Here is a 14460-nt window from a genome sequence, read left to right as displayed (position 1 = left end):
CATTGGCCGAATGCATTGTTGGGAACAGCAGGTGGGCAAATTACAACAAGGAATCTCTAGGTTTCCGATCCAATCTGATGACTTTCTTAGCACTGGGGTTGGCGGAAGCTTCTGGACCATTGATGGCCCAAGATAACCGTGGATCTAGTTCTGCACCATCCCAACTCTCCACAACCACAAGAGCTCTAATCAGTCTTCAGAGTCTTCAACACACATGCAGCCTCTTCGAGGAATGTCAGTTCACAAAGATAACAGGCTGGAGACTCAGTGGGGTTCAGAGGACAGCAAAAATGTTTTAGGAGAGCATAGGAGTCTAAAGACCTGAAGAGGAGCCCCTCCCATCTCCAGCCGAAGACCAGGCAACGCACTTGAAAGGATAAGGAGAAAGCTCTGCAGCTATCAGGGCTGGAAATAGTTGCTCCGACTTCATAATACAAGGCGCTGGAAAGAGCTGGAGGTTTTGTGGCAGAAGAGGCAAGCACTCATTCAGAAGCCTCTTTGGTAAAGGCACTCATCCCATTTGGGAGGGTTCTGTCCTCAGGACCCAGCCTCTTACAGAGGCTCCACCTGCTAATACCATCAACATCTAAATTGGGAGAGAGCAAAGATGGTGTGACAGTACATTCCAGTAATCTCGATGCTTGGAAGGGAGGGGAAGGAAGATTGCTGAGTGTTTAAGGCCAGTTTAGACCTTGTAGCAAGTTCCAAACCAGCCAGGGATATATATATATATATATATATATATATATATATATATATATATATATAGATAGAGAGAGAGAGAGAGAGAGAGAGAGAGAGAGAGAGAGAGAGGAGAGAGATTTTTTAAGCCTGGGGATGTAATTCAATTGGTAGAGTGCTTGTCTAGTATACATGAGGTCCCATGTTTGATCCACACCATTGCAAAAACCAAGAGTGGTGGCATGTGCTTGTAATGCTAATAAAAGTGGAAGCTGCAAGTCATCTTTAGCCACATAATATGTTTGAGGCTACCCTGGGCTTCACGAAACTCAATCTCCGATTTTTTTTTTTTACATTTTATTATTGTCAATGCCGAGAACATTAACCTATATAAATATGTTCTCCGATGAATCCTTAGGGTCATTTTGAAATTTGTTGGAACTTCTGTCCTGATCTCAAGCAAAAATTCATATAACGTCTCTCTTTGAAACTCACCCAGCAACTCAAAGAAATCTGAAAATCAAGCATTCAAACACAGCACCAGGGTGTACTGATTTGGTATTTACATGCTGAGGGAGGATGGGAAAATATTAGAAGTCTTTGATTCCATCCGAAACCCCTGTGTTTCTACAACAACAGGAAACTCTGTATGTACAGTAAGAACAGTGCGATCTATAACACAGCACACAAGAGCTCAAGCCTGAGCCACGGTGGTTCAGGCAGTGGTTGTTGGTTGTTGGTCTGGCAGTGGACAAGCGCCTAGAGCAAACACTGTGTGTTAGGACCAAAGCCGAATGAATTCGCACTGTGCAAGACCCGCAACACTGTCAGAAACACCTGGAAGTCATTATGTTCTTCATTTTGAATTAATTTGGGGATGAAGGCAGGCAAGATGGCTCAGAGGGTAAGAGTTGCCACACAAGCCTGATGACCTCAGTGCAATCCCCAGAATCCAGGTGAGAAGAAAGTTCTTGACAGTTCTGTCTTTCTGTCTCTGTCTCTCTGTGTCTGTGTGTCTGTCTCTCTGTGTCTCTGTCTCTGTCTCTGTCTCTCTCTGTCTCTCTCTCTCTGTCTCTCTCTCTGTCTCTCTCTGTCTCTCTCTCTCTGTCTCTCTCTCTCTCTCTCTCTCACACACACACACACACACACACACACACACACACACACACACACACACACACACACACCCTGAGTCCCAAAACTCTGCTCTGCGGCGCCCGTTCATGACGTCATGGAAACTTCTTTGTGGCTCAGCTTCTAAACATCGCAGCCTGCTCTGGACTGTTTTGCTGGGCAAAACCCCGGAAGTTGTTATGCTAGGGACTGGAACCAACAGGCAATGAAGGAGAGTGGCTGGGCTGACCCTCCCCACAGGAAACCCACAGGGTTAGAAATACCAAGGAGCCAGATGGGAAGCTGTCCCTCATACTGCCTGTCTGGTCTGAGGAGAGGAACCGCTGACAGGCCACAGGTGGGCAGAACTCAGCCATGCTAGGACAACTCTCAACCCATGCTTTGGAAAACACAGGCGCCTGCTGACTGAAGGAACACATCTTTATTGGTTGAGCACAAGGGGAAGGCACCGTTGATATAGCACTCGGAGAAACCTCCGTCTCAAGACCTTTTGTTCCGGGGCCAGTTCCCTCCAAGACGGCTGTACTGGGCATCATCGCGATCTCGAAGAGGCTGAGATGAGAAGCAGGGCACTCGATCACATCTGAACTCTTCTCCAGAGATCCAGGGATAAGCCGACCCTTCCTCCTCCCCGACCCTCAGGACTCCCCACACATGTCACAACCCCTATAGTCAGGTCTCTTGGTCAGGTCTCTTAGTCTTCACTCCTTTCTCCCATTTTTGCCACCTCCCTCAGGGCTTACCTGATAGAGCTGCTCGTTCTTCAACAGGACTTGAGTGTCAACAGCTAGAAGCAAGGATAGAAAGTTACTGGGAGCTGGGAAGGTGAGATGCAGAGACCTATGAACGCTGCAGGGGTGGGTAGGCTCTGAAGTCAGTCACACCCTCTCTTACCCTCAGAAGTCTGCATGGGTATCACAGACATACAAGTTCTCTCAACGCCCTGTAGTACATTATGAGTGCCTAACACATTGTCAGAGAAACTTCCAGATGATGCCAGCCCTACCACCATCCCCATCTTTCAGCACACGCGCACGCACACACACACACACACACACACACACACACACACACACACACACACGGGTTGGGGGGAGGGGGAAAAGAAGAAGAGAGAGAGAGAGGGAGAGGGAAAGAGGAAGAGAGAGGGAGGGGAAGTCCTACTAACTGACCCCCAGAAAGCCTTCCGGTCTCATGGCCGGCAAAGCAGTAGACCCCCAAAGCCAGGAGCAGAGTGGCGATGAGATCAGTGATGATGACACCAGCCATGGTGGCTGAGTCCAGCTCCACACAGTTCTGGCACACTGTTGGGGAGAGGAGGAAGAGAGTATTCAAGGTCACGGAACCATCTCTGATCCTAGACAGACCCTAGGCTCTCCCGTTCCAAGACGCACACATCAGTGAGACTGTAAAGACCTTGCTATTTCCACCTCTGCCCTTATCCCAAGGAATTGCTGAAGGCACGTCACCTTCGTGGGGCTTTAACTGAAAAGTGGGTTAAGCTCCTCTCCTGGCCAGCAGTAACAAGCCAGGCCCTGCTGTTCTGCCTTACTCAGTTAAACTCTCCCCGATTCTGAAGCACTCCCGGACACATCTGGTTCCTACCACCATGAGTGCCCTTTGTAAATTGGTTTGCCACCATCTGCTTTTAGCCAGAATGTTCCCACACCCACAGGGCCCGTGCACACATCCCAGTGGGCCCAGGAGCACATACTTCGGTAATATACTTGAACAGTCGACACCTTCGTCGCCAGCTCCTCTGTCCCATTACACATATACATCCCTCGTGGGTCCAGGATGCCTTTGCCCAAGATGAGTGATTTATTTTTGGTCAACCATCTTTCCACTGATCCATCTAGATGCCTGATGCTGGTGTTGCAATTCACAAACACTTTGTCCTCATATTCAACCACTTCTATCTTGAAGGGGCTCCCTGACAAGAAAGATGCCATAGTCAGAGGCAGCTTTCTCATTGTTCTGCTGAAGGGCATACTTACGGACCATTTGTGTGGTAAGGGATACGATGCCTAGTGAAAGGGGCAGGAGCAACTAGAGAGAGTCTTCAGGAAGTTCTCCAGAACTACAGGTTCATGGAGGGCATGGGGAAAACCAAATTAGCAGATTAGTCCAAGCAGATTGTCCAAATTAGCTTTAACTGTCAGCCTAGAGTCACCTGAAGAAGAGTCTCTAATTGAGGGATCACCTACATTACATAGGCCCTGCGGATATGTCTGTAAGAGTTTGTTTTAATTGCCTTAATTAATGCCGGAGGAGCCCAGACCACTGAGGGCAGCACCATTCCCTGGCAGGTGGGTCTGGGCTGTTTAAGAAAGCTAGCAGTATAGGCATGAACCAGCAAAGGCGCCAGGAAGCCCATCCTTCCATGGTTGCTACTTTGTACTCCTGATTGCGTTTCTGACCTGACTTCTCTGAATGATAGACTGACCTGAAATTGTAACCAAATAAATCCTTTCCTCTGCTAAGTGGCTTCCAAGCAAAGTCTTTTATTACAACAACAGAATTCAAACTAGGACACAGATCCTGAGGGATTTGGGGGCAAAAGCAAAAACCATGAAGCTGTGTTGATCCGAGAACCTTCCTGAAATTAAGTTTAGACCACCGGTTTGACTGCTGGGGTCCCCAAGAGACCTGAGAAGGCAGAGGATATTCTTAGCCTGGAGATTGTGCCTCTTATCCTAAAGGCTTCTAATTCCTCTTCCTAGCCAATAACTTTCTCACTGTAACTTCTCGTCCTCTTCTCTGTTGTCTCTGTCCCAGTGTCTGCCAGGGTAATGAGACACTCACTATGAAAGAGTGACCCCTGTGGCAGAGAGGAGCTGTAATGAATTACCAGCCTAGTGATCCCATGTAAGAAGATTCTCTGGGAACATAACCCAATGGCAGAGACATATGAAATGCCCTAGAGTTGATCTCCAGCACTGCATATATATAATATATAATAACATATAATGTATATATAGTTACTGGCACCGTGACTCGCATGTGGAATCTCATCCCTTGGAAGGCTGAGACAGGAGAAGGCCTGAGATAGCAAGGCCAACCTAGGCTACATAATGAGTTCCAAGACAGCCTGGGCTACAGCATGAGTGAGATTCCCATCTCAAAAGGGAGGGAAAAAGTAGTTTGGTAGTTCTGTCAGAGGCGGCTGGACACAGATGCTGTTACCAGCAACAGCCTGAGGAGTTTCTTTAATCTTTGAGGAAACTTAAGTAAAACCCAGATCTTCTTGAACAGAAAACTTTAAGATGAGCTGGGTTGATCTTAATATAATTTATTTATATTCTATTAATAGAAGGGTATTTTAATATAGATTTTAAGCATGAGTGTTAAGAGAGGCACTCCAGAATGGCTTCCCAAGGAGTGAGTGATGCATCACTTCTCTACAACAGCTATATACACCATTTTGGAGGGTTTTGAGGTTCTTATCCCCAGAGTTGCTAAGAAACCTAAATGAATTAGTTCACGGAGTGGTTGGTATGGGCATCAAACAGGGTTACAATTGACCGAACAAATGTTTAGAGTTAGGGATGCCAGAGGCAGGAGATCTTCACGGTAAACAAAGCAAGTAGTCTTATTTGTGAGGGTCTTAGGAAATGTTCTAGAGAGGAACGAGGCCCTGCCCAAGGTCGAGTTCACTCAGGCGTTAGGCCTGGTGTGTTACTGTTGTAATGTAAAATACCCATACCGGGGAAAGAGTAGCATGAGAGCCACTTTCACAGCCAATGTGAATTGTGCTGAAATTCTCAAAGCTTACCTAGTGAGAGCCTTCAACTACTTTCTGGGGTGAGTGGCTCCTGTGCCCCTATAATTTTTACTGTCTTTTCCATGCTTGCTTAAGGAGAAAGGACCACCAATATGCATCAACTCTATGCCTGAGGCTCCATATACGTCAAGTCTCGTGGGACAGGTGGGAGTCGGAGTGAACTAGAAATAACCACACTGAGCCTTCCCAGAAAGCCTGAGAACGTCCTCACAGCCCAGAGGGCACTGCCACATCTACAGTCAGCCTCACCTGGAGCCTGTGTGTCACTGCGCTTCATTACTTAGTCACCCATTTGAACACAAGAGCATCCTCCAGAAAACGCCAAAATGGCTGCTCCTGCCTCTGAAGCAGGAATATATATGAGTATGCTAGAGAAGACAGGTGTATATCATTTTCTCCTCTTAAAGTCCCGTCTTCTTTGGAGTTACTTCCTGTAGAAATCTCTGGTGGCCAGGACAGCTCTTAGGGTAACCATTTGACCCAGTTTTCCTGGGACTGCTGAGTTCTGAGATGTGAGCTTTGCAGGGTTGTTTTGGAGTTTGTTTGTCTTCGGGTTTTTTTGTTTGTTTGTTTTGTTTTTGCACTCCTAGAGACCTGCCCCTGCACTATCTACCCAGCCCACTTTTCTGTTTTAAAAGCAGACAGAGAAAGAGTTGGCACTTCCGGACTTAAATATAACATATCCTCCCGCTGTCCTTCCCATTCAGCTAAAGCTAATATTTCTCTTAAAGATTACTCCTAAATTCTGAGCTGTGGCTCCAGGTGGTCACATGACCAAGAATCCTACTCCAAGAGGCCATTTGCCTTAGACGGGGCAATGGGTATAACTTCTTCCTTTACTAGTCTTAGGCCTAGGGACATGCAATGTGGAACCATTTCTTACAGATGTCTGGTCCAAAGAGTTTGGAGACACCATCAAAACCAATGTGAGCCTTGGCTGGAGTAGGTCAAAGCCAAATGCTTGCTTCTTATCCCCTAGCCTCAACCTTCTATCGTCCCCAGCCTGGTAAACTGAGATGCACTTTCCAGTGGACTTCTCTCAGTAATAATGCCCTTCTCGGGTCCATCCTCCACACAACTGAAGATGTCTCACTTACCTTGGGGGAGAACAGTAGCCAGTATCAGACTAACCAGAATCCCATTGTGCTCCATCTTCCACAGGGACTCATCCACGGAATAGAGGCAAGTCACCGGACGACCAGCCTGGGTGAGCGAGCACTCCCCTCCGTCAACAGACTCATGGGTATTCAGAGAAAGGAAGAGTGGGGGAGGGGCTAGAAGAACTCTGCCTCTCTACCTTCTTCTGCCTTTGATGATATAAAGCTGTCAAGGCAAGAGTGGGCTAGGGGTAGAGTAAGACACGAACAGGCACAGATTGCTCTTTCTGGAGCAGAGAGTTTGGGATGAGGCAGGGCAGAGAATATGAGGGAAGTTGATTCCGAATTCTAGATGTAAGGAAATTTAGAATAGCCTTTCCTGGGTCACTGGAAACAAAGTAAATTTTGGGCTTCCTACTGACAACACAACTACTTTTACCCATGAACAAGAAAGTGTGCCACCTCTTCAGATCCACTGAGAGAAGCTATGAGCCCATTACACAAGCCACATTAGCAGTTCCTCTCGTTTCTGTCGAGTCTCAGAACCCTTCACAGGACTCTCTGGGACACCACATCAAGCTGCTTCTAGCCAGTGGGAAGATGGATTTGAGTACCCTCTCAGCCAGACATCTGAATCCTAGGTCCAGCACATTGTACCCATGGCACCACACACAGTGTCTCAGAGTTTGTCTCCCTCAACATCACTTTAAGGACTTGGGGAGAAGTGTTTCCATGATCCCTGCCACATCAAGCCCTCTCAGTATGAGTCTTCTTAATAATATTGAATTGAGCCTCCCCAGGAGACAATAGACATTTTCTATCATGGGCTGTGGGAATCTAACTTTCCACACTGTTGTAGTCAGAAGGTCATCTGTCTGTGGACAAAATTATCCTTTGTGCCTGATGTCACATAGAAAGTCTGAGAATTTCTTTTCTGTGTTGACTGGTTAAAGAAGAAAATAGCCTGATACCCTGGAACTAGCCCACAGCCATGCACCAAGAAATAAGCTACTTATCCCATTGGGATGTTTTCTTCCAGGTAGGTACCGTTTAGATGTTCTCAAAAGAACAATGGCAAAAGTCTCTTAAGGAAGGTCTACTCTAAGATGCTTTTCCATTCAGAACTCCAGCCTAAAAGTCCTGCCTAAATCTATGAGCTCTGGGATCAAGTGACAAACAAGTCCAGTCCTAGCAAGAACTACAGGCAGGGACACTTGTCACTGTCATGAAGAAAAAGTCTCAGAGGAGTCTTCAACCCATTATGCATAGAGGTTCTAGGGGTAAAGGGGTTTCCAAGTGGGAATCTAGAACCCTCACTCTCACTCCCTGCCACCTGCTTTCCTGCAAGCCTTAACAACAGGAAGAGAAAACAAGAGATATGCCAGGGCATCAGCACCCCTGCTGGGGCCCCTGCTCCCCACACTCTGCAGTAGAGGCTGGGGACACCTGGTGTTGCCTCTACTCAGAGACCCAGCTCAACGGATGCTGGGCGGAGCCAGGCAGCTGCTGCACAGGCTGGGTGGCTGGGTGGCTGGTTGGCCGGCTACTAAGGAACTCTCGACACTTCTACTGGAGAAGCAAAGAAACTAACATGGAGCAGGGGAAGGGTTTGGCTGGCCTCTTCCTGGTGATCTCTCTTCTTCAAGGTAAGAGTTTACTCGAGTGTCTGACCGCATTGGGAAGGCTCATGAGAAGAAGGCCTGAGCAGGGAGGCAGGGTTATTGGAATCCTCATGAACCTTGAGCCATCTTCACCTGTCATCTTAGAAGTCAAAAAAGCAGAGGCAAAAAATGAAGCCTCCACCTGCTCTGTGCTGGAAAGAAGCACAGGGTCCAGAGGGCTAAATTGGCTGGGGAGAGGATTTCGCTGCCGCCATCTTAGACGTGAAAGTAGCTGAAAAGAGCAAGTGCAGCCGGAGTGACAGCTCAGGCAGTTAGACATTTGCTGCAAGACTTCGGTCCCTAGAAGCCACTGCAAATGAGAGTGTGGGCCACATTCTTTAATCACGTCAGCAGTAGGAAGGCAGAGGCTGATGGTGGATTCCTGGGCTTCCTTGTAGGCCAGCCATCCTCGAGAAATCACCACATTCTGGTCATTTAGACACACGCACACACACACACACACACACACACACACACACACACACACAGCCCAGCCCAGATAAGGAAATTGGGAGAAAAGGCTGTATACGATGGACCCAAGGACTATTTGTCCACAAAGCTGCTTAGCTGCTCAACAAGCCTGGTGAGATCCAGATATCTGAGACTCCAGAGTAAAAAGATAAACAAAGGCCTCCTCTGTTCTCAAGAGTTCGGAGTCTGGAGAGGTCAACGCCAGCTCCAGGAGATCTTACGCCTCTGGCCTCCACAAGAAGCTGAATTCTCATGCACACATGGTCTCGTTCTGACGTCTATGCACAGATACACACAACTAAAAATAAGGTAAATCTTAAGAAAGAAGGAAGGAAGGAAAGAAAGAAAGAAAGAAAGAAAGAAAGAAAGAAAGAAAGAAAGAAAGAAAGAAAGAGAAAGAAAAGGAGGAAGGAAGGGAAGGAGGAAGGAAGAGGGGAGAAGGAAGCAAAGAAGGAAGGAAGCCCCACCCAGAAAGGTAGACCAAAGATCACAGTCATGTTCGATTAAACACAGTGTGATTCAATTTGGTAATTCGGGCTACATCCAGGAAAGAAGCACAGACACAGCCATGGCCGCCGATTAGCATCTCTCTCAATCCTGACCTCACATGATCACACAAATGCCCTGGCCCACCAGAACGACTCTGTGCCCAGCTGATCCTTTCTCTTTCTTCTGTTTTTACAGGCACCGTGGCCCAGCAAAAACAAGGTAAGAGAAATGGTTTCTCTCTATTCTCAAATTCTGAAGAACTCCACAGAAGTATGGCTTCCTACAGTGGTCTCAGGGGAGGAAGAGCTGGCTCAGAAGTCAGGAGAACTTCCCACTCTTCCAGAGGACCTACGTTCAGTTTCTAGCATCTACATGGGATGGCTCACGACTGCCTGCTACTCCAGTTCTAGAATATCCACCCTCTCCTCTGTCCCTCTGTAGCATCTCTCTACATCTCTCTCTCTCTCTCTCTCTCTCTCTCTCTCTCTCTCTCTCTCTCTCTCTCTCTCCCTCTCTCTCTCTCTCTCTCTCTCTCACACACACACACACACACACATATACACACAAACACATTCACTCATTCATTCTTTTTTTTTTAAAGCAATAGTCTTGTGATTTAGAAAGGGAACAATTTTGAAAAGATGAAGTGAATAACTGACATTTCCACTATCAACCAAAGCAATGTCCTACTAGGACCCATTCTGGGCAGCTTTCCTGGACCTCAGCAGTGAATTGTCTGGTTCTTGCAGTAGAAGTGAGTCATGACTCAAAAATATGTGAGCCAGCATCATTAGCATCACCCAGGAGTGTGTTAATAACAGGTCTCAGTCCCCAGAACCACTAAATAAGACCTGAAATTCTAGCGTGATCCACATGTGATTTGTATGCACGTTAACAGCTGGAGATGCTCTTTAATCCCAGCACTGGGAGGCAATGGCAGGAGGATCTCTGTGAGTTCAAGGCCAGACAGGTCTACAAAGTGAGTTCCAGGACAACCAGGGCTACACAGAGAAACCCTGTCTCAAAGAAAGAAAGAAAGAAAGAAAGAAAGAAAGAAAGAAAGAAAGAAAGGAAGGAAGGAAGGAAGGAAGGAAGGAAGGAAGAAAGAAAGAGCAAGCTAGTTAGAAAGAAAGAAAGCTAGATAGAAAGAGAAAGAAAGAAAGAAAGAAAGGAAGGAAGGAGAACAGAAAGAAAGAAAAACAGAAAGAAAGAACGAAACAAAGGTGTTCTAATGATCTCTTCCTGTCAATTACGAAGACCCGTAACAGAGCCACAATTTTTCCCTTTTCAGAAAAGCATTTGGTAAAAGTGGATGATAGCCAAGGAGATGGCTCTGTACTTCTGACTTGTGACTTGAATGAGAAGACTATCACATGGCTTAAAGACGGGCACAGAATAAGTCCTCCAAATGCAACTAAAAGCACGTGGAATCTGGGCAACGGTGCCAAAGACCCTCGAGGCATGTATCAGTGCCAAGGAGCAAAGAAGAAGTCGAAGCTCCTGCAAGTGTACTACAGACGTATGTGACCCCTTCGCTATGTCTGCTGGGAAGCCAGCAGTACTTACTGTTCTGGGGGCCTTACCATCCAGGACAGGCGGGAATTGATGCTGAGCAGTGATCTGTGGGAATAGTGGCTAGACTGTGTTTTATATCAACCAGTCTACAGCTCCTTAAAGAATCATATCCCTGTACAACCTGCTTAACCTTTGGGTGGACCTCATGGATTAGAGCATAAGTCAGTTAGGAGGAGGGGACCCGGGATTGATGCGAAACATGGAGGAGAGAAGGGCTGTAGAAAGTGGAGAGCAGGTATTCCTTCCCCACCTAGCTCCTGATTGTAGACTTGTTTAGACTTCCAGCGACTTTCCAAAGATGAAAACTGGAAGGAGGCGCCTGCTGCCCAGGAGGGAGGCATTAGTGCTGGTGGGCAGGAGGACAAGAGCATGCAAGAATTGCCTTCCATCCTGAAAGAGGTCTGCCTCTGCCCTTTGCCTTGTTCCCCACAGTGTGTGAGAACTGTGTTGAGCTAAATATGGGCACTGTGTCCGGCTTTATCTTCGCTGAAATCATCAGCATTTTCTTCCTTGCTGTTGGTGTATACTTCATTGCTGGACAGGATGGAGTTCGCCAGTCAAGAGGTAAAAGAAGCTAGATGTGGTGGTACTTGCTTGTAATCCTAGGCACTCGGGAGGCTGAAGCAGGAGGGCCCTGAGTTCAAGGCCTGCCAAGGCAACAGAGCCATACCCTGTCTTAAAATAAAATTTGTAAAAGGCTGGGGCCTGGAGATATACTTCAGTTAGTAAAGTGCTTACCTGGTTTGCAGGATGCCTAAGGTCCAATGCATCAGAACCAGTTTAACCAGATGTGGTGCATATACCTACCATCCCAACCCTCACGACACAGGGGCTAGAGAATCAGAAAGTCAAGGTTATCTTCAGCTACATACAGAGTTTGAGGCCAGCCTGGTCTACATAAGAGCCTGTCTGAAATGGCCGAGGGGGGAGCTGGAGATGTAGCTCTGTTAGAAGAACACCTAATTAGCTTGATCAAGCGCTGGATTCAGACCCTAGCACTGAATAAAACTTGGCATGGTGTCATAACCCTGGAATCCCAGTATTTGAGCGGCAAAGACTGGAAGATCCAAAGCTCAAGGTCGTACAAGACTATGTAGTGAATGCAAAGTCACTAGGCTACAGGAGATCCTGTCTCAATAAACAAACAAGCAAGCAAGCAAACAAGCTGGGGATATAGCTCAGTGTTACATGTTATGTGTGAAGCCTTGAGATCATGTCCGTGTACTGGAAGATACAAGAAGTAAAAGAATGTCCTTCTCTGAGAGATAGGACCAACTAAACCCTTGCCTCCCTTCTTGTCAAAATAGAGCCAGTGGGGAGACTGAGTCAGTGCATATTGTGAATTAAAATAATCGATGACCTTATGTCTCTGTGGGATAGGAAGTATGATAAGAAAGGCATTTCCGATTATCCCAGAATATTTGCCTGGCCTAAAATTTGGCCTTTCTTTTCCTTTTCCTTTTCCTTTTCCTTTTTCTTTTTCTTCTTCTTTTCTTTTTCTTTTTCTTTTCTGTTGCTGTTGTTATTGTTTTCTGAGACAGGATTCCATACAGTAGCCCTCGGTAGAACTCATTGTGTAGCTCAGGCTGATTCAAATCTGTGGTGTTCTTCCCAAGGACTGAGATTAGAGACATGAGTTACCATGCTCTTCCTCCCTGTCTATCAGTCTGCCTGTCTGCCTTTCTGCCTGTCTGCCTGCCTGCCTATCTATCTATCTATCTATCTATCTATCTATCTATCTATCTATCTATCTATCTGTTTTAATGCTATGCTGAAGACAGGCATAATGGCACACACCTTTAATTCCAACACTCCAGAGGTAGAGGCAGAGGGATTTCTGTGAGTTTAAGGCCAGTGTTATCTATATATCAAGTTTCAGGCCAGATAAGGATTATGTCATGAAACCCTGTCTCAAAAATACAAACTTCTTTATTGAAGCCAATCTACAACCCTAGCACTCAGGCTCACATCTACAATCCTAGCACTTGGGAAGCTGAGACAGGAGGATCACTTTAAGTTTAAGGTTAGACTGATCTACATAGAGAGCTCCAGGTCAGCCAGGGCTACATTGTGAGATCCTGTCCCAAAAAAAAAAAGAAAGAAAGAAGAAAGAAAAACATTCTTTAAAATGAGAGAGAGAGTTTTATGTAGCTGAAGATGACCTCAAGCTTCCAGTTCACAAGTATATGCTATAAAACCCAGTATATGCAGTGTCGGGCCTCAAACTCATGATCTCACACATGATAAACACTCAACCAAGTGATCTACACCCCCAGTCCTTCCAGAAGAAGTCTACATATAGAAAAGTGAACCATAAGAATATAGCTTTAAAAAATGAACAAAGTAAATGTACTCATGCATCTGACAGTTTAAGAGACAGCACATTACCAACACCATAGATGTCCCACTGATGGTCACTTCCAGCCACCACCTGTCCCTAAGCATAAGCACTATCCTGACCACAGAGCTGTTTTGCTTCATTCTAGTTTTGTAGAAATGGACTTGCGCCGTATATATTCTTGTGTGTAGTTTCTTTTGACTTTTGGAAGTGGTCCGTATTCTTCTGCTACCTTTTCTATCCAGAATTATTATGTGAATAATTCAATTTATTATCATTCTGTCTTTGAATATATATTTTCTCTATTTTTTTCTGCAGCTTCAGACAAGCAGACTCTGTTGCAAAATGAACAGGTCTACCAGGTAAAGAAGCAGGGATGAGAAAAACAGTACTGTGGTCGGTTGGGGTGGATCTCTGGGCCTGGAGGCAAGTTATTTGGAGAGCTACTGCAGGGATGAGATGCTAATTATGGCACGCCACACAACACAATGGTCGCTGTGTGGGATAGCATGGGAGAGAAATAAAGAGAAAGGCTAAGAGACAGGGATGAGGATCTCGTGGGGGTAAAAGCTCAAGAACGCACTGACTGAGAGAACCACCCAAGGAAACTCCATGTGGTCTTCCTCTCCTCATTCGTTTTTGGCTCCTAGAGCTGTGAAGCAGCCATCCCAAGGTTTTGTTCATAAAAATAGTCAATTACCATGCTTCATATTAATTAATGATGGATAGAGCAATGAGTTGATGCTGCTGCTGTCCTCTTCAGCCCCTCAAGGACCGGGAATATGAACAGTACAGCCGTCTCCAAGGAAACCAAGTGAGGAAGAAGTGAACTCAGCAGGAATTCAGAGTAAGTGGGTTCCTCATCACTGATCAGGGCAGTGCCTCTGCATGGTCTTCATGTTTCCTAGTTGCTGATCAATCTCTTTCTAATAAGGATGGGAAAGGGCGGGAGTTGACTGTGGAGTCTCTTTTTTAAAGACGCTGGTACCAGGACTGACTGCCTAGACTTAAGAATGAATGGGTGCTGTGTGCTGCATGTATCTGTAAGTCCTCTGAAAGCAGGACCTCAAGTCACGGATGCTGAAAATTATTCTTAGCCTCATTAAGTTCTCTCAAACGTCCACAGATTTCCTTTGTGACGAAGGACTGTCTTGCCTATTACATCATCGACCTTGGCTATGATCTACCTGATGGCACTGGTACCCACCCTCACTCAGTGTGATAAGTAAT

At 46.2% G+C, this 14460-nt stretch overlaps 2 protein-coding genes across 2 annotated transcripts; one reads left to right on the top strand and one right to left on the bottom strand.

The window, feature by feature from the left end:
• Positions 1 to 2221: 2221 nt before the first annotated feature.
• On the bottom strand, positions 2222 to 6835 carry Cd3d (CD3d molecule). Its single transcript, XM_032910455.1, has 5 exons — positions 6697 to 6835; positions 3530 to 3748; positions 2988 to 3119; positions 2559 to 2602; positions 2222 to 2367 (listed from the first exon to the last, which is right to left on the bottom strand). Exons 1-5 carry the CDS (start codon positions 6749 to 6751, stop codon positions 2296 to 2298), a joined length of 522 nt encoding a protein of 173 aa, XP_032766346.1. The 5' UTR covers positions 6752 to 6835; the 3' UTR covers positions 2222 to 2295.
• Positions 6836 to 8215: 1380 nt separating this feature from the next.
• Positions 8216 to 14077, top strand: Cd3g (CD3g molecule). Its single transcript, XM_032910376.1, has 6 exons — positions 8216 to 8342; positions 9513 to 9536; positions 10609 to 10836; positions 11325 to 11456; positions 13549 to 13592; positions 13994 to 14077. Exons 1-6 carry the CDS (start codon positions 8288 to 8290, stop codon positions 14057 to 14059), a joined length of 549 nt encoding a protein of 182 aa, XP_032766267.1. The 5' UTR covers positions 8216 to 8287; the 3' UTR covers positions 14060 to 14077.
• Positions 14078 to 14460: the final 383 nt, after the last annotated feature.

The sequence above is a fragment of the Rattus rattus genome, chromosome 8 (genome assembly GCF_011064425.1).
Source record: "Rattus rattus isolate New Zealand chromosome 8, Rrattus_CSIRO_v1, whole genome shotgun sequence".
Classification (NCBI taxonomy): Eukaryota; Metazoa; Chordata; class Mammalia; order Rodentia; family Muridae; genus Rattus; species Rattus rattus.
This window is presented reverse-complemented; position numbering and strand designations above follow the sequence as displayed.